This window comes from Nothoprocta perdicaria, unplaced genomic scaffold, assembly GCF_003342845.1.
Source record: "Nothoprocta perdicaria isolate Ctin4 unplaced genomic scaffold, notPer1 scaffold_98, whole genome shotgun sequence".
Taxonomy (NCBI): Eukaryota; Metazoa; Chordata; class Aves; order Tinamiformes; family Tinamidae; genus Nothoprocta; species Nothoprocta perdicaria.
This window is the reverse complement of record NW_020456287.1, coordinates 1,561,359-1,580,733: the sequence shown is the minus strand read 5'-3', so window position 1 is coordinate 1,580,733 and position 19,375 is coordinate 1,561,359. Positions and strand designations below refer to the sequence as shown.

Genomic DNA, 19,375 nt, shown 5'->3' with positions numbered 1-19,375 from the left:
TGGGGAACGCACGTGGCCAGACACAGCCCCAGGGCCTTCTGTACAAAGCAGCAAGGGTTTTGACATAATGAAATACAAAAAAAGAAAAATTGCACCGCACACAGATTTTCCAAACAGACTCAGGACAGCCAAGCACAGTCAGGTCGTACAAACCATTAGTTTAAAAAAATACCTTCTTGTATATTTTTTGAGAGTAAGTGGAAAGAGTCTTCGTGCAAATGTTCAGCCTTGGTCAAGCAGAGGACACAAAATCATTGTAAACTCATTAGTTCCTTCCTCGCTGCCGTGGGCGCCCGGCGTTATCTACCATCTGCAGTATGATTAGGGTTAGGAATCTGCTTCTTCTGTAAATACTTCCTTGCAAGTTCCCCTGCTGCATCATCAAGACACTACTGGTGTCATATCCCACAACTGTTAACATAATAAAAAAAGATAATTCAATTAATGATGGTAAAAAATAATAAAATATAATATGGCATATAATGCTCTGTCTATGTATTTGCACTTTTTATTTTTGCTTAAGGGAAGAAATTTGGTCAAAAATGGAAGCATCTGTTCCAAGTAAGTTTGATTTCATCTTTCAGCATTCACGTCAGACTGGTGGAGTTTGACCAAATGACACTCTACACGTCATTAGTGTTCACATTGCAAGCCAGGTTCACAGCTGTAGCAGGTCCTTAAGAGGGACCAGAAACCACAGTGTATTGCTAACCTCCAAGATTAGCCTAGTCACAACACATCATGAGGGGTTTAAATTGTTAAAATAGAGCTTTGTTATAGAACTATTCATGATTTTAGCTATTTCTGTGCAGGGAGATTTGACAGTGGAAGGGCTTCACTTCCTCTAGCCACATAAGCTGAACTGGACATATGGAAACAGTCTGTCTTTCCTGAGGAAAAGGTGCAGTGAACACTGTCTTGAATGTCTAGTCTCAGTCTAGTCCCAGCCATTTCAGGCAATAACTTCATAGGCTAAGACTTAAAATCATTTTTCAGTGATATATTCATAAATCAGACAACCATGTACCTGGAAGACCTTTTGTAGGTGGTCTTGTGTCTATTTTAGTTGAGCACATACCTTCAGCTTTCCAAAAGTGACCTTTATCTAGGTAGCTGAGCTTCTCTGCTTCCCTGCCAAAGGCAGAAAGCTCTGGATCACCAATACTTTATTCATTACATTATACACAAATGCCACTCTCTTAGGACATCCTCTTTATATTCTTCCTACAGAAACTAACCCTTCTCCTCACCCCTAAAAACGTGTGCTGTGACAGAAGGAAGAATTTGTAGGTTTTATTGAGTGCTTCACAAGACTCACATACAAAAACATTCCGGACAGGGGATTTCCAAAGTCTGACTTTGAAACTCAGTGAGCTTTAGAATAAAGCAATTTCCAATTTTCCTAAATGGAGAAGGAATACTGATGACTTTTACCGGGCAGAAGAGGGGAATCGTGACTGTGAGATATATCTGTGCAGGTGAAAGAGCAGGTGGGACATACCTGGACTCACAAGGGAGAGGGAGGGGAGATGCAACACAAGAGCTGCACAAGAGCTGGGGAAATCTCTTCCCTCCTACCTTAATAACCTTGTCTGTGCCCGAGGTCAGGAGCCATCCCCTGGTGGCATCGAAGTGCACGTGCACTATGTTGTGCTTGCTGTCATGGAAAGTAGCTGTGGGTGCCCGCCTGAAGAAGAAGACCCCACATCAGCAAAGACGAGGACCGCAGGGTTTTCCCCTGCCACGTTTGCGAGGAGAGGAGACAGGGACGGAAGGTGGTTCCACCTGATTTGGGAAGCATGGGCCATCCCTTGGAGAAAGCACCTGGGAATCACCCCCCCGGCCACCCCTCCACCACCACTCTTGCCCGCACTTACTCTTCATCTGTTATGGACTCGTGACAGCTGTCGCAGACGCGCACTTCAAACTCGAATCCCATGAGCGGGATGGAGGAGCGCTTGGAGCTGCATTTGCCACACACGGCCTTCCCACACTTCCGGCAGTGATGCTGCGGGAGCAACGCAAAGGAGACATCGGCACCCGCTCTGCTCTGCCCGGATCTAGGGGTCCAGGTGCCCTAGGGGTCCCTGCTTGAGCAGGGGGTTGGACTAGATCATCCCTACAGGTCCCTTCCAACCTCAACCCCTCTGTCATTCTGCATGACTCTACCCATTCACTTCAACAAGACTAAGCCAAAGCTGCAGCACGCAGGAAAAAAAACAACTTTTCCAGGGAAAACAAAGGCAAAAAACCATTAGAGTAAATGGGGGCAAAAAAAATTGTACTGTTAATTTTCTTTGTTTATCTGGGGCTAGCAGCAGCTCTTCACGCGCACTGGGAGCTGCAGACGAAGCTCCGTCCAGGCGAGGTGGCTCCACCTCTCCCTTATGCTCCAGGGTCAAAACGTGCATCACACCATAAATCATCATCTCCTCTCCTCCTAAGTGCTGTGGATGCAGCTGCAGGTCAGGGCTCCTTACAGAATGTGAGTTTGATCGGTGCTAAATGGGGTGTAATTGGATGGGAGGAGGAAAAATATTGATGCTGAGCTCTGTAAGATCACCTTTTTCTGCAATTTTACACTCCTTTCTTTCTCTCTTACACTTCAGAAGTGTAAAATTGCAGAAAAGGAAAAAATACTGGGCAGGAAAATGTAACTGCCTGTTCCAAACAGGCCAAGAAGCCTTTCCCAACACAGCCTGAGCGGTTACAGATGTTTACCCAAGCCCATGGAAAACAGCTTTGCTTCCAACACTATCTCCAGAAATCAGCTGCGCAATTCTCTCTAAAACCAATTCAACTGACAATAAGCTAAATTCCCACATGGATAAAGCCATGCGCAGCCCAGAAACGGCAAATTTACTCAGCCCAACATCTCTTTTATGCATTTCCTATTGGGACCAGCTGCAGAAATATCCTCTGCCTCTAAGAGGCCAGACTCTCAGTGCATCCCCCCTGCAAAGCAAAACAAGCCTGATGGCCCTTTGGAGCTCACCACCCAACCACGGAGTGCTCGGTGCAAACACAAGGTGCACAAAGTGCCTTTAGGGGAATAACAAGTACTGTGATCTGTGGAGAGGGGAGCCTAACTGCAGAATGCTCGTGTGTCCCAAGGGACCCATACAAACCTGCCTGAGACCTATTTTCTTACTGTCCCACATCTGTTTGAAGTTCCAGAAGAAAGGCTGGTCGCATTTTTGACAGGAGTCGCTGTCCAACCATTCAGGTGTCTGCAACACACACACATACACAAGGAGGGAATGAGCCACAAGCAGAAAACCAGCCATTGGGACCCAGTGACAGGACAAGAAAGATGCTCTGGGTGCAATAATTTGTCAAGTTAACTTGACTAAAAATCTCTATTTTTACAACAAAGCATTTTGACTGTTCCCTAAAATGTCTTTTTTTTTTTTTTTTTAGCTTGGCTTTGACCTTAAATGACACAACAGCAACACTTCTCACCCTGCACATGAAGCAGAATTTGGTTCTAAGATGATAAGAATAACCCAAGAACAAACAAGCCTCCCACCAGCTCTCCAAGTCTGGAATTAGGTGTTTAAAAACGGGTGTCTGGCTGGACAGCATTTACTGCCTCTGGTGGAAACGGGAGGGAATCTGTATTTCCAACAGCTGAGCTAATCGACTGCATGGAAGAAGAGGGGGTGGTACCTGAAGTGCTGCCTTTTTCCTTCCTTTTGATATTGAGAGAGATATTCCCCAAGTTCCTGCTGTCAGAAACGTTTGCTACAACTCACATGCAGGGCTGAGCAAGACGAGAGTCTCCTGAAGGAGCCTGCTCCTCTCCCTGCTTTTGCACAAGCAAGATGTAAAGCAAGTCTCCAATTCCTAACACAACGCACAACTTTGTGCCCATACTGCAGAAGAAGGGGGTGTGGATGGAGAAGATTCAATAAACAGGGAACACCACAGGCATTTGTGTCTCCTCCTGCCATTTTGCACGCAAGTGTTGGCCAAGGGGAGGAGGTTTTGCTTGGGGAAGCAAGCTGCTCTCAGTTGTCCACCCAGAGGAGACACCAGGGCAAGGCAGGTGGCCAGCAGGTCCTTCCCCCTCATGGGGAGGCAACCCCAGCCCTCCTGCACAGCAGGGTAACTCGCTCTGCCCCAGGTCCACCACCCACAGAGCACCAAATAACCGATAAAACAAAGCCAGCAGCTTGTGAGGAAGGGCTATGAACAGCCTGCACGTGGCTTCTCAGAGCCACGAGCTACCCAGGAGGCACGAGCCACAGTTAAGATGGAGATTTAAAGCACTATGAAAGCCAGACAGGCCTATGGGGAAGCTGACTGGGGGCCTCAACGCCCCGATTGCTCCGAGCCTCAGCCGCCTGTTTCAGCTTTTCCAGCTGTAAAGACCAGCCATCCTGCAGGGGTAAATTCCTGTCCCTCCTACCCACCTCTCTGTCTTTTCCTTTAATGCCTATGGATTTACATCTGTGTGACTGTTTTTCATCTCTGAAGTGGCTGAACGCTGTATTTGCATAAATAAGATGCTTTGCTAGTGACTACTGAGCAGTTGCTGCTGCTTTGCAGTAAAATGGAAGCGCGGCTTCTAGCATCTTTCAGATACTTGCTTCTTGTTTTTAAACATAGAATTAAAAAAAAGAAACTGAGGGGGAAAAAAAATGGCTTAATGCATTCAAAAACTATGTGGGAAAATCTGATAGCATCACATGGAAGAAAAAAGAACAGACAAAAAATACAATAGGCAAAATCCAGAGGCAAGTACTGTAGGACCCCAAAGCAAGATGTGGTATTAAAATCCCAAAGAGGCCAGTTTTGGAAGTGATTTAGCCCAATGGCTCCCTCCTGCACTAGCGACAACAAGGAGGAGCCCAGGGAGCTGCAGCCAGAGGAGCAGAGCACCCGTAAGCTGCTGGGCCCTCGTTACCTAATTACTTTTCTCCTCCACTTTTTAAACAGTCCTCTTACCACGCGGCCATTTGTTTCACAACAAGCCCATTTTTAACCCTTATTGTAGCCTTTCTAAGGCAGCAAATAAATAAGACTTTCCTTTCTGGATGTTTGAGTTGCAGGGTGGAGGAAACATCTGGTGGGAGGGAGGCGGCAGCTCTGCTTTCGTTTCACTTCTGGAGCTGATGACATAATTGGCCATTAGATTAGCAATTAAAGAGAGCCAACCGAATGGTTATTCATGTGCAAAAGGGGCTGAGTGGCTCAGTTCCTGCCTAGGCCTTTTCCAACGGATTTTTAAATCCAATTTTCCACTTAGGAAAGTCTCCAGAGCCCTTGCTTGAGAGACACCCACACAAGCAGGGGAGACCAAAAGCCCTTCTGGGGATACAGCAAAGCTGATTAAACACTGAGCTGTCGAGAGCATTGAGTGAACGGGAAAAATCCACCACCCTCGCCCCTCCTTGCTCTGCTCTAATGCCACTCAATTACGGCCACGTTCTCCACCACAGGTTAAAAGTAAAGGGTAAAGGAAAGGTGTTTTCATCCCAGCCGTGTCCGTTGCAGCCACAGTGGAAACGCTGGCTGAATAACCCCAGACCTACCTGCCCAGCGGGATACGGGGCTGTCTCCTGGCCCTGCTTTCCCTGGGGAATATGGCAGCGCACTGGGCACGGCCCAGGGAAGAGCAGGATCAGCAAAGTCGCTGTTTGCTGCTGTTTCATGTGGTTGCACCAGAGGGCAGCAAGACTGAGTGCTGGATGAGACTGAAGGCGTAATGAAAAGCCTTTTTAGCAAGGGCAGGGGAAAAATGGATCAAAATGCAGGCTGCCAGAGAAAGCAAACAGCTTTCTTGTTCTGCTTTCTTAGAAGAAAACTAGTGAAATAATCCGTCATCTCAATCCATCATCTGTCTCTGAACTATAACATTTCTCATGCTGTCCTAAAAAAATAAAACAAAACAGAGCATCTCACAGCATCCTTTTTAGAGAATGCCTTTCACCTTTCAGAGCAGCAAAGGAAAGGGTAGAAACCATTTCAGAGCATACATAATACGAAGCTTCTTGTCAGATTTAATACAAAGATTTTGCCAGATAATTAGCCCTGTACCATATTATTAAAGGCACAGCATAATTGCTGTATAATAACCAGAGCATGTCAGAAAATATTTTTGGAACAATCCTGTTCAAGTTGAAAGTTACACATTTCGGAAAGAAGTCTTCTTCCCAAGATGGTTTCAGACAGAGCCTGCAGGACCTGAGTTCCTACCTCCTGTCTCTCCACATCCATGTTCCAGACGACGATGCCTCCGTCCGCACCGCAGGAGATGAGCTGACGAGTGTGCTGAGCGTAAGAGAGAGACTGCACTTTATCACTGAAAAAAGAAACAGGAAAGGTGTTAATTAACCATTTATGGCTAACAAAAAAATGTAGAATATACCATGAATATAGCCGTGCAAACCAAGGCTGTTGCAGTAACTGCTTTCCCTGCAGGTCAGGAGGGGGAGACAAGACGTCCTAGCTCTGCTGGAAAGCCACAACAAAGCTAGAGATCTAGGGCCTCTAAGGAGACCTTTCTGAACACACACACACACAAATGTACATTTCTGAACACACAAATGTAGCCCTGGGCCTAGATTCCTGGTCAGAAAGCTAGCAACAACACTGCTTTGGTGAATATCTGCAAAATGCAAAAATTAAGTGCTGAAGAACTGCTGAAGCAGTCTTATTTTAGCACTAATAAGCAGGGAAAATTTGAAAAGTAAAACGGAAACCCTTATATTGCTCTTAAGTTTTCCCGAGGTAAGGTGGAAGTTTTAGGTGCTTTTTCCTTTCTTTCAAGGGAAAAAAAAATATGGGAGAAACAATTCAGTTAAAATCCCCAAAGTTAAGGTTGGTCCATCATCAAAGAACCAAAACCAGACCTCATCTCAAATATTTATGACTTGGGGAAACAACCACCGCACAACAAGATAGGCTAGCAGGGCAGTAACTCAGTGTGTAGGGACTGGAAATTCCTCATACCTTCTGGAATCAGCTTTGTCTGCCAGCACAACTGGCTTCAGCTACGCAGAGGCCTTTCCTATTGCTCCATCTGTCTGTGCATACGGCCGCTCTTCCGTACAGCCGTGTCTTACAGTTGGGTTGTTGGGAATAACACAGCCTTGCTGGGCAGCACTGGCTGCGCCAGAGCAAGAGCTCCACTAAGTGAAACACTCCATGTGCTCAGGGCCAGGTCTGCCTGGGCACAGTGCAAGCCAAAAGCTATTCTACACATAAGATGCAGAGGCTAATTGCATCTTAGAAGGACTGATTTCCACTGCAATAAATAGAGCTGTGGGGCATTAGCTAGCAGCCACGTTAAGGAATTTCAGTAGGAGCTCTGCAGGGCTCTGAAATGCATGCGGCCCCAACAAATCATTCATCAAAGCACAGCATCCTGCACAAAAACGTATGTGCATGCAGGAGGATGTAAATGCTGGAGCAAGTTTCACGTATATACACCTTTCAATACACTGACCCAAACTATCAGCATGTAAAACTCTAGGAATTAATTGCAATTAATTGCAATTTTTTGCAATTAATTGCAAATTGCAACCTATTCCACCTCTCTACTCAGCGTCCAGCACAGGCTTACCCTCCTTCAAAGACATCTGCTTTACTATCTAAACATGAGGTCTGTATTTGCAAAGGTCGAGTCTCTCTGCATTGAGGAGAAGGTGGAAACCTCATGGTTAATCCACATTAGATACATCTCAGTTTGTAAATACAGTGAAATGTAAAATACAGGGTTAGCAGTGAGTTAAAAGGGGCTGATTCACCAGGCCTGATGCTCCCTCTAGGGGAAAGAAAGAACTTGGCACCTAAGAAGCAGAAATCCCTGGCAGCTCTTCTCATTTGAGGAGCCCTCAAAAGAGGAGGACTCCTGCACAACACATTCAGGTTATAGGTAATAGCTGCGTTTTTCTCCATCATCATTTGCAAACTGTGGGCCCCATGCTAAAAACCTTACTAAAAACAATTTATTCCCCTTACTAAAAACAATTTATTCCCCTCACATGTGGACCATAGGGAGTTGCACATACAAACATACGGCACTGCAACCCCTGGGCTGTTTGTGTCCAGATGTCATTTCTGCCTTTAACTCTTCTCCCAGGAAAACATGAGGAAGGGCTTTGAACATACTTATGTCCTTGCAGCTCGATGGCTGTTCCTTTTCTTCCTCCAATATCCCACATTATAATGGAATGATCTGAACTGCCTGAGAATAAAACTCGCTGAACTGGGTCCCAGCAGAGAGCAGTGACGCCACCTAAAACAGGAGATCCACAGAACAGTCACTTCATTACTGAAAGTAGAAGAGACAAATGTAGTTAAAAACATATACATTAAAAATACCACCAAAATACAAAGAGATCATGTAGGTCTATCTAGCAAGGGTCATGCAGCCCACACACTCTGCTCGCCAACTGAAAACATGCTACCTGGAAAGCCTACTCATCTTATACGCTGTTCTTATAGGAATCCATGAGCAATAAAGGGAGGTGGATGGAAAGCCACCATTGAACTATACAGTATTTCACCACCATTCCTAGGAGGTAAAATTTTACTGAAAACAAAGAGAAGCCACCAAGGAATATTATGGGCACTTTCCTGGTATCACAGCACGAGGATTAACTATCTTGTGTTCTGCCCAGATGTCTCCTCAGAGCAAGGATAGGCTTGGGAGGGAGGTATCAGGTACTCTGCAAGTTCACTGAAGATTAAAGTACCACCAAGGATATGAGGAGATGGTGAGGAATGACCATAAATTCTGCTGTTAGATGCTAGACTGCTGCTGATTTTAAAGTGCACAAGCCCCAGCAGCTGAAAAAGCACTTAGTTAACAGCTCTGATATGCACATCCACAGTGTGCTTGTCCCATGTGGGCAAAAGCATTTACTAGTGTGCATCCTTCTCTGAGGAGCACCTTTTCCTACCAGAGTTACTGCAGCACTCATCCTAACTCTACTTTAACTTGCAGCTTGTGCAGATTGTGGAACTATCAGCCTTTCTCAGAAATATGATCCTTCTTTTACTAATACAGAGTTGCTTCCCTGAGTTTTGGTGGCAGCTTAAGCTGGTCTGGTGTCTCTTCCAGCTACGCACTTGCACATCCCAGGGCTTCACAGGGGAGTCGGATCACAGTGATGAAGACCAGCTTGGAACACCTCCTGAAGCCTCACCTGTGTGTCCCTTGAACGTTGTAACGAGGCTGCAGGACTCTTGCTCTAGCTTGAGGATGGTCACCTGTCCGGAGTGATCACCAACAAACACATGCCGAGTTTCCACGTCAAATCTGGTGGGATAAGAGCTAAGGAATACACGTTGCTTACAGAAGTTACCCATTGCTTTTTATGGCTTGTTAATTCTTTTAACATGTATATTACTGTATCCTCATGAATAGTGCTCAAGTCTCAAAGAGGAATTCAGCACAGACTTTCAGGCCTCCAGCTTCCGTTGTTCATATTGATAGTTCAGTCTCCTGGGGGTACAACATGTAGACAAGGGGAAAAATAAGACTACTCTAGATGTAATTTGTGCTTTGACTATAAATCATTCATGAAGAAACCCTTTCACCACCAACAAAGGGGTACCATCTCCCTCGGCTCTGTAACTAAGATGCTAGAGTCAGATGTTGTTCATTTTGTCTCTATCTTTTCCTCAATTTGTTTAAAACAATGGGAAGCTTTCCACTTCTCATTATAATTAGGTTTACAAAAACAACATTCCTATTTTTTCCCAGATCTCTGGTCAATCTCATAGAAGTCTTCCAGAGGGTATCTGCTTAAGTGGTTTCTAACAGCAATTTGGTGACACTTGGTTGAGTTAGAGAAGCCTACTTGTGTTTTTTATGTCATATGTGGGGAAGTGCCAGCTCCATCAGGTGTCCCACCGAACAAAATCTGAACCCACTGAACCCATTCAACTAACTGCCAGAACAACCTATTTGGATAGGTGCAGACATGCTAATCTGATTTAATTCCACATTTAAATTCTATATTGTATATTTAAGGAATTACTGCTTAGCACTCATCTTTCTCACATAGGGCTTTAGGAATAAGCACATTCCTGGTTCTGCCAAGCTTTTTTAGGATACATTTAAATGATCCTCCCTTTTCCTGTCCTTCACCAACAGGATCTGATGACCCAAACCAAAGTGACCTCCCAAATCTTAAATCACTTGAAAAGGTCAGTTCCCAGCAGAGGTTTGGAAAATACAGAACAAATTGCTGGATCAGACCTTCCAAAAGACCATTCAGTTAAAAAAGGATTTCAGTTTTCTCTTAGCCAGATGATATACAGGAGGTCCATACATATTTCACTTGTTCAGACAACAATGTTGAGTTAAGTCTCATTGCCCAGGAACTGGGAAAACACCCCCTGCCTCTACCACATACACTACAGGGCTCTGCCTGTGCTAACCCCTTGTTTCAACCTAAGGGCTCAAACTTTTCAACTTTCCTTTTCATTTGCAATCAATCTGAATTAATATTTCTTTTATTGTCAGGCAGCTGGGGCAGCTCTAGCTGAATAAGCCACTTGAGTGCCATTTCTGGAACCATTCAGATAACCCATAACTCCAACACACAGTGGGCTGTTCCAGAGTGAAGGACAAGTGCTCATTATTTTATATTTAAGTCATTTAATTCTTACCATCCACACACATAGGCAAACTGATGTGACCACTGACCTACTTTGCTACTGTTAATTCGTACAAGAGAGAAGGGGCCGCATGGTTAAACAAGGGCCCTGTCCATATTTATTTCAGCAGTCGGTCGCAGACTGCCCATTGCTTTGTTTAAAAATGCTTAGACCTAAATATGCCACCATGCGTTAAAGAGGCAACGCGAGGAGGACAGACAGCTTTGTTAAATCGGATTTAAATAACTATTTCTTTCAGAAAACACTGCGCTGGGCACAAAAGCTGGAGGACAATTAGAACCCCCACCCCCTAAAAAAAGGGCTGTCTAAGTGGAAAAACGCAGGGTTCTCCGGGGCCTGTGTGCTCCGAGCGGGAGCAGCGGGAGCTCAGCAAAGGATACTGCAGGCCGCAGGCGCCCGCGCTGGTGCGGTAGCCGCCGAGGCGCTGGCCGCTCTCCGAGCAGTGCCATGTGAAGTGCTTGTCCTGGCCCGTGCTCAGCACCCACTCCATCTCCAGGACAAACAGGATCATCATGACCCTGCTTTGATGAGCTGCAAGGCAAACGGAGAAGCACCTGAGCGCGCCGCAGGGAGGGGGCGGCTGCACACACCGTCCCGCACTCAGATCTCGGGCTCCTTCCCCACAGAGGAACCTTGGGTTGAACAACTGCATCGACATGAGCTACCTGTCAGGCTCCTGCTTGGCAACTTCCATGTTTGCACGAGAAATTGAGAGGCAGCATCTAATCCCTCCCTTGCCTTTTTCCTTTCCCCAGCCTTTTTCGTTTTTCACTTGGTCACTCTTATCATCGCCAACAAAGCAACGACTGGATTAAGGGAATGGAACATCTCTCGTATGAGGAGAGACTGAGTGAGCTGGGCCTGTTTTCTCTGGAGAAGAGAAGGCTGAGAGGGAATATGATTAATATGTATAAGTTCAGGAAGGGAGAATGCAGGGAGGAAGGGGACAGGCTGTTTTCACTGGTGGCCAGCGATAGGACGAGGGGCAATGGCCACAAGCTGGAGCACAGGAAGTTCCATTTCCAGGTGAGGAGGAACTTCTTCCCTGTTAGGGTGACAGAGCAGTGGAACAGGCTGCCCAAGGGGGTTGTGGAGTCTCCTCTGGAGATCTTCCAAACCCACCTGGATGCCGTCCTGTGCCACATGCTGTAGGTGTGCCTGCTTGAGCAGGAAGGTTGGACTAGATGATCTCTAGAGGTCCCTTCCAACCTTGAATATTCTGTGAATCTGTGACTGAGGGCTGACACTCGAGCCCATTTGGAGCTTGTTCCACAGCAGATGCCCAGGCTGAGGCTGCTGCTGCTTCTCCCCCCGGAGCTCTGCTGGGTCTGGCCGGCTCATGAGCCCCGGCATGGGTACAACCTCACACCAAAGGAGAGTTTGAGCCCTGCAGGTGCACTGCAAATTATACGGGCAATAAAAACCCACAAAGAGCACTGCTGGGCAAAATGAATAAAACCGCTGAACGAATAAATTTCTCCTGCTACCTAAATAAAGCCATCAAAGGCTTTTCATCAAAGCAGTGGAACCCAGACTTTTACAGAGGGCTTTTTCTATGAATGATCAGTGGGCTTGGTGGTGAAGTGCTGAGCGAGCTGACTTTTTAATCAAACAAATGGCTTAAAAGACACGCAGAATTGTTCCCAGCTGCAATTTCACAGTGAATGCCGTATTCCTCAATCCACAGGCCTTCTGGTTTATGGCTGTTCTGGGACCCAGGAACATGTGTCTCGCAAAGCAGCCTCCTCCTGTTTGTTTGTGTAAAAGTTGACAGGCTGGAAAGAATGAACAGTTTTGGAAGCTGGAAAACCTCCCTCAAACCCCACTCTGAAATACAGAGTCAAATGCCTCACGACTATGGAAAGGCTGAGGCCCATCCCATTGAAATTACAGCTCAGAGTAGCACCGTGAGCAGACCCTGGGCAGGGAATTAGCTGCAGCAGGGCCTGCACAGGCCAACACTTGTCTCTGATCCCCACCACTCTTTAAACGTGGATCCTCCAAGGACCAAAGTCAATTTAGGCATCCACACAGGTTGCTCTAACTGATTCGGCATGGGAGCAGTTTACAGCACAAGACTTTTAACTGTGTCAGATGCTTTTACCCTCAGCAGACCTCAGATTATGGCCTGTATTTCCGCACACTTCCAAACTCCACGTTTGTTATCAAGACACAGGGACAGGGACCACCCAGGAGTGACTGGAGCTTGTTTAAACACATCCTTTCTCCTCTCCAGTCTTCCAGATTTCTCCTCCTGGAAGAACTTCAGGGACTGCACGGGTGACTACTGTGTTTCTTCAGTGTCCCCGGCAGCGGTTACAGTAGTTAGTGCCCCGGCCCAAGGCAAAGGGAGCCCCATCGGGTGACTCTGTCTCTGGGGCTCACCTGCAATGTCACGGCCAGGGCCTGGCACCTCCTTGGCATGGCAGTGCAAAGCAGCCACCGTGAGGAGGCTGCTCAAGGCCTGCCCAGGGGACATCCTTGCATCTCCAAGCATGGACACTCTCCAACCTTTCCAGCCTCTCCAGGGTACCTGTATCCAAGGTTCTGGCACCCTCACAGGAAAGAAGTTCTTCCTCACATGGAGATGAAACTTCCTGTGTTTCAATTTGTTCCCACTGCTCCTTGTCCTCACACTGGCCACCACTGAGAAGAGTCCTTTGTTACTAGGTCCTCTGCCCCACTGAGCAGGACCACATTTTTATTAGTATTTCCTTCATTTTGGACATACCTACTGAAGCCTCTCTGGTTGCCATTCACGTCCTCACTAGTTTCAACCAGAGGTCAGCCTTAGCTTTCCACATTTGTTCCCCGAAAACTCATGTAGCATCTCTGTATTTCTGCCAAGAAGCCCAAATTTCCTTCCATCACCACAATGCCTGCATATTCCACTATTAAATGGGAATTCATGAAAGCTAAATGAAATGTTTTAAGTATTCTTTGAAAAAGGAAGAAGTAAAAAACAGAAGGTCTATACTCATCAGTAGTGTAGTTAGTGTAGCACAACCACTTTCTTGCTGCATTTTGCAGCCTTTCACAGATGATGCTGAACCATCTCATCCCTTCAGCTGCACTCTGTGCAACACCAAGATGTGAAATGTGCATGTGGAAAACTTCCTGTGAGAGGTCTGCGGGACATGGTAGATCGAGTCATCCTAAATGCTCTGTAGATAGCTAGTGTCTGTAATAACAGCTGCAAACCCTGCTCTGATGCGGGGAGATCCTTTACCTGGTCTAGACTGCAACTCATGTCTTCTTGCAGCATTCTTGGTCCGCAAGAATCTGCAGCCTCTGACAGAGGGTACCACAGAAGGTCTCAAAATCAGAGGTTATAATTCTAGATTTATTACAGAGGTGATGATGACAGCAGGGGTCGTACAAATGAAATACTGAGATATTATTTCAGAATATTTCAGAATATTTAAGGTTGGAAGGGACCTCTAGAGATCATCTAGTCCAACCTTCCTGCTCAAGCAGGCACACCTACAGCATGTGGCACAGGGTGGCATCCAGGCGGGTTTTGAAGACCTCCAGAGTAGGAGACTCCACAACCTCCCTGGGCAGCCTGTTCCACTGCTCTGTTACCCTAACAGTAAAGAAGTTGCTCCTCACCTGGAGACGGAACTTCTTGTGCTCCAGCTTGTGGCCATTACCCCTCGTCCTATCACTGGCCACCAGTGAAAACAGCCTGTCCCCTTCCTCCCTGCATTCTCCCTTCCTGAACTTATACATATTAATCATATCCCCTCTGAGCCGTCTCTTCTCCAGAGAAAAAAGGCCCAGCTCACTCAGCCTCTCTTCATACGAGAGATGTTCCATTCCCTTAATCATCCTGGTTGCCCTTCTCTGGACCCTCTCCAGAAGCTCCACGTCCTTCCTATACTGGGGTGCCCAGAACTGAACACAGTACTCCAGGTGCGGCCTCACCAGAGCTGAGCAGAGGGGCAGAATCACCTCCCTTGACCTGCTGGCAACATCCTCCTGATGCAGGCCAGGATCCCATTGGCCTTCTTGGCCACGAGGGCACACTGCTCACTCATGGTTAACTTGGTGTCAACCAGGACTCCCAGGTCCCTCTCCGTGGAGGTGCTTTCCAGCAGGTCAACCCCTAATCTGTACTGATGCCTGGGGTTATTCCTCCCCAGGTGCAGGACCCTGCACTTGTCCTTATTGAACCTCATGAGGTTCCTCTCTGCCCAACTCTCCAGCCTGTCCAGGTCCCTCTGGATGGCAGCACAGCCCTTATCTTTTACCGTATGAAATTTATTATCTTTTACCGTATGAAATTTAATTTGTTTCTGGATGTGTTCCAATTGATGAATGATGAATTGATTTCCCAACATACTTTTTTTAATCATCTTTTCTGTTTCTGCTTACACTAGCCTAGACCCTTTCATCCATCCTAGATCCACAGTCTGCTTGGTAATTCTGCTATTTCTGGCACGTTGTTATATGCCTTCCTTCAATGTATCAGTCTCTCTTGGCCCTGTGCTTGGACATCTACTCCTAAAACTCCTCTGAAAGGCAGGGTTGCACCTTTTGCTCAAAGTACTATCTGTGGGTGATGAAGCAACGCAGGGTTTACTCCCTCTGCTGTTAAGTAAGCAGTAGATGTTAGGGAAATGTAAGCACACCCAGATGTTGAAGCAGAGGGGTTCTAGTTTTCTTATCCTCTCTCCCCAGAGAGAGCTTCCATTCAACACTTGGCTGCCCACCTGCAAGGCCTGCACTCATCTCCTGGTACCACCACACATGTGCTGAGGACAGAAGTACCTGAACCACAGCTGAGGTTACCTGAGGAAGGGAGGAAACACATGCATGCAGAAAGCCACTTGTCATTTAGAGGGAATTTGACCCTTGTAAGGCTTAAAGAAGCAGAATATCAGAAGAACTAAAGTTGCTATCAGAGCAAAGAAGGGGTCTGGGCCCTATGATTAAGTAAAGACCAAGGACATGAAGCTGCAAGCAAAAAGCTGGTCCTTCATCAGCAGAAGGTTTGACCACCATTTGTGTGCAGAACAAAAGCAGAGCAAACATTTCCCAAAGAGCTTGCTGCAACACTAGCAGGAAGGAGAAGAGGGGTGGGGATAGGGATGGGGATGTGGCCACGGTGAGGGAAAAACCACACAGTGAGCAGCAGGCAAGAGCAGATCTGTGCAGCCCATATGGAGAAGGAAGCACTGTGTGCGGGGGAAGATGATGCCGCATAGAAGGCAGAGAAGCAGCAACAAGGGCAGGGAGCTGGTCTGTGGACAGCAGGAGGGTGGGAGGCAGCAGGGGTCTGCAGTGCTCCCGAGAGGCAAGTACTGTGCAAAGGGCAGTTGGGGGAGCAGAGGGAAGGAGCTGCAGCAGGAGGTGCACATGAGAATGCCAGGGGTGACAGTGAAGGAGATGGAGGGTCCGTACTGTTTGTAAAGGGAAAAGGTCTTCCCAGAAGGCTACAAAAGTGAAAAGCAACAAACAAGGAAGCAGCTGTGGAGCAGAGGGCAGCTGTGGAGGAGAGTCACCCGGAGCAGGTGAGGCAGGTCTATCTCCACAGGTTCCCCCAAGGGATCCCCAGGTGTTCTCCCCAAGAGCACAGTAGAGGCTGGAGTCCCTCTCCCCTTGCTGTGTCCCACAGCACTGTCGGACTCTGATCCTAGCGATGTGCCTACTTGGTTCAGATTCAGTTTATGGATGCAGGCATCTGTGCATGGAAGTGGATTCCGGTGTGGAATCTGTGCATGGAAGTGGATTCCAGTGTGGAAAGGAGCTCCTGGAGTCTGTGATTGACAGCTCTGGGAGCCGCAGCAGCTTCCAGCGCATCCCACTTGTGTGACTCGTCTCCAGCCTGCCAAGTCTCCAGAGCCTTGGGAGCTGGCTGGAGCTACGCGCGGGGTCTTGTGCTCCCCTACCACAGCATGCAGGGTGAGGAGAGGAAAAGCTGCATGCAGGAGGCACTAGGATGCCTTGGGTCTTTAATGCACTGTAACCAGCAAGGAGTCTCTGCTTTATTTTCCTCCCTTGTGCAATCAAATTCCTCAACCACCCTCCAGGATTTTGGGTGACAAGCAACCTGACATCATCCCCGGGTTGCTGTCACTTACTCCATGCCACCCTATTGTGGGTCCAGGCAGGAGCCCAGACAAGTTCCAGTTGTGCAACCCTTTGGGTTGCTCTCACCTCGTGTGTATGTGAAAACGCATCTCCAACAGAAACCCAGGATATATTTTGTTTTCAAAGCCCACCTTTTGCTGCAGTGCCCTAGGGGCAAGCAATTGTATGGGTGGATTTGGGATCACTGTGTTTCCTTCTCCTCCCAATCTTAAGTCACTCTTATACTGGCACTTGGGGAAGAAAAAGAAGAATAAAATTCCCATCGGCTTAAACACCTTTTTAAATCTTCATTAACAGCATCATGGAGGTCATCTAGAAATAACTGCACACCCACAACATTACTGTGAAATGATCAAATGAAAAGATCAAGCATCAGACATGTGAAATGAGGGAGGAAGACGGAGAAGGGCTCCGTGCAGGGACTTTTGTGCAGGTTTCTCTAACAGATACTGGAGACACCGAATGTTGCACACATGGTTTCAGTTCCTGATGACAGACACTGCCAGGTATCAGCAATGGCTGCACGGAGCAGCTTTCAAAGTTGTGATTTGGCCTAGGGCATGTGGGGTGATGCCACCACAGCCTACGTGGCGAATGAGTGTCTCTTCAAGTAAGTCCACAGCTCTCAGATAATAACTTCTAGTTCATCACCTGAGATTCCTGCTAAGAAGTAACCAGACTTATCAGAGGTTCCTCCCATGCTGGCAGAAGCAGGCTCATGAGGACATGGTTCCGTTTCAGACTGTGGACAGTTCTATTGCCTCTCCGGGAATGTCACTGACGTCCTGTTGTCCAACACTTAGGACATGTCATCTGAACTCGTGGGGTTCTTTGGTGGGATGGCCGTGGAAGCTTTCCATGGCATGTCCAAAGACCTGCAATGCCCTGTAAAAGCAGCACATCTGCCACATTGTAGCAGAGGGCCAAGAACAGAGCCATTTTTTTTTCCTTTTTTTTTTTCTTTTTTCTTTTATGTCTAGCTAGGCTACAGACCATGGAAGGCTGTCACAGTCAACTGCCCAGTCATTTGGACATACTGCCAAGACATAAAATCCTACAGAACGGGTGAGGTTGGAAGGGACCTCTAGAAATCATCTAGTCCAACCCCCCTGAGATACGTGATCTTCTTCATTTGTGACCATTTGCAATCACTAACAGGGAGCCTAAGCTCAAAGGCTCAATGAAATAGAATAAGACACAACTTTTTGAGTATTTTTATTTTGACTACCTAAGAAAGTATTGGTGTTGGAAATGCACGTCAGGGCATGGACAAACCTGTAGATACCTCCAGAGTCCCATTCTTGTCCGTGTATCCTATAAGCAATCACTCCTAAAGGGCCCCAGAGTAGACAAGTCCCACTCCATACTTCAGTACCTCCTTTTCCCATTTACCAGCAGAGTGGGCTACAGGGCACGTCGGTCCTTCAAGGCAGACAAGGACAACAAACTTCATGGCAACCTGTGCCTGGGAAAAGGCCTCAGCAGGAGAAAGCCCTGACCTGCACACTGGCATCGCACATGAGCTCTGCACACTGAACCAGATGGGCCACAAGGAGGTTCTGTGCCCCAAAACAACCTGTGCTGCATACTAAGATAACCCAAGCATCTCAAAGAGCTGTCCCATTCCATTTATCTGCTGGAAAAAAAGTCAAGGAAAGCAGGAGCATTTACTATCTATTCTCAGTATTGCACCACTCCGCAGAAATTGCAAATGGAAGCACTGGAACATCAGTTTAGCAACAGCATGAAATCTATTTCCATACATCACAACATAAATGTACTATGACAGTCAAGAACCATCAGCAGAAGAAAGAAAAACAGAAGATTTCAGCCCCTAATCAGGGTGATCAGACTGCAGGATTGAATCCAAGCATGCAAACGCACGAGCTAATTACAAAGGGAAGTATGGAAGAGTCACTAGGATCATTCTGCGTTTCTGTGACTATTCAGTGCAACAGCTCTTAAAACATATAACTTAGGGGGGTCAAACTTCTGTGATTGCAATCACAAAATCACAAATTCAGATACTAAAGATTTATAAAGTAAGACTACAGCAATCTTATTTAAGGTATTTTATCATCTTTCTGTATTTTCTCACAAGCTAAGAAACAATTTAGACTTTCTAGCTTGATTTTACAACCCACAGCCAAACACTTAAAAGCAGAAGCATTTTAACCATGTTTTGTGAAATCAAAATTCTCTTTACACCTTGAAAGCTAAATGTAACTAAGTGATCCCCAGAGCTTTCATTTGGAGATTTAAATCATCCCTTCAACCTTTCAAGCTATCTTATATATGAGTAAACATATATTTTAAATTTATGTGAGGAATGTCAAGCCAGCACTGGCTTCTATACTGAAAGCTTCTGCACAGAAGCATAATGCTTAGCAAATAACATTGAGTTCTCTCTTAGCCTAAGAGCAAGAGAGAAAAACAGATTGTAGCATGTACTTCATTTTCCTACAATAATACTTCTCACAATGCTGTGCTCTTTACAGGTTTAACAAGGACAAAGAGGTTGGTTACTGAAAACACTGCATTCGTGAACACCAGAACAAGGCAAGGCAGGGATTACCATTTCCTGACCTTTTACTATGATGTTATCTGCTGATAATCTTGAGATTACTTAAATAGACATCAC

At 46.5% G+C, this 19,375-nt stretch overlaps 1 protein-coding gene across 1 annotated transcript in view; it reads right to left on the bottom strand.

Annotated features, from left to right (window-relative positions):
• WDFY2 (WD repeat and FYVE domain containing 2) overlaps positions 1-19,375 on the bottom strand; it is a 62,032-nt gene continuing 42,657 nt past the window's right edge. The window contains exons 5-12 of the mRNA XM_026053318.1: positions 11,019-11,169; positions 9,159-9,271; positions 8,119-8,245; positions 6,202-6,307; positions 3,129-3,230; positions 1,878-2,008; positions 1,579-1,687; positions 1-411 (exon numbers count right to left, since the gene is read on the bottom strand). Coding sequence (XP_025909103.1) covers positions 382-411; positions 1,579-1,687; positions 1,878-2,008; positions 3,129-3,230; positions 6,202-6,307; positions 8,119-8,245; positions 9,159-9,271; positions 11,019-11,169 — 869 coding nt within the window. The 3' untranslated portion in view covers positions 1-381. The remainder of the gene's footprint in view (positions 412-1,578; positions 1,688-1,877; positions 2,009-3,128; positions 3,231-6,201; positions 6,308-8,118; positions 8,246-9,158; positions 9,272-11,018; positions 11,170-19,375) is intronic.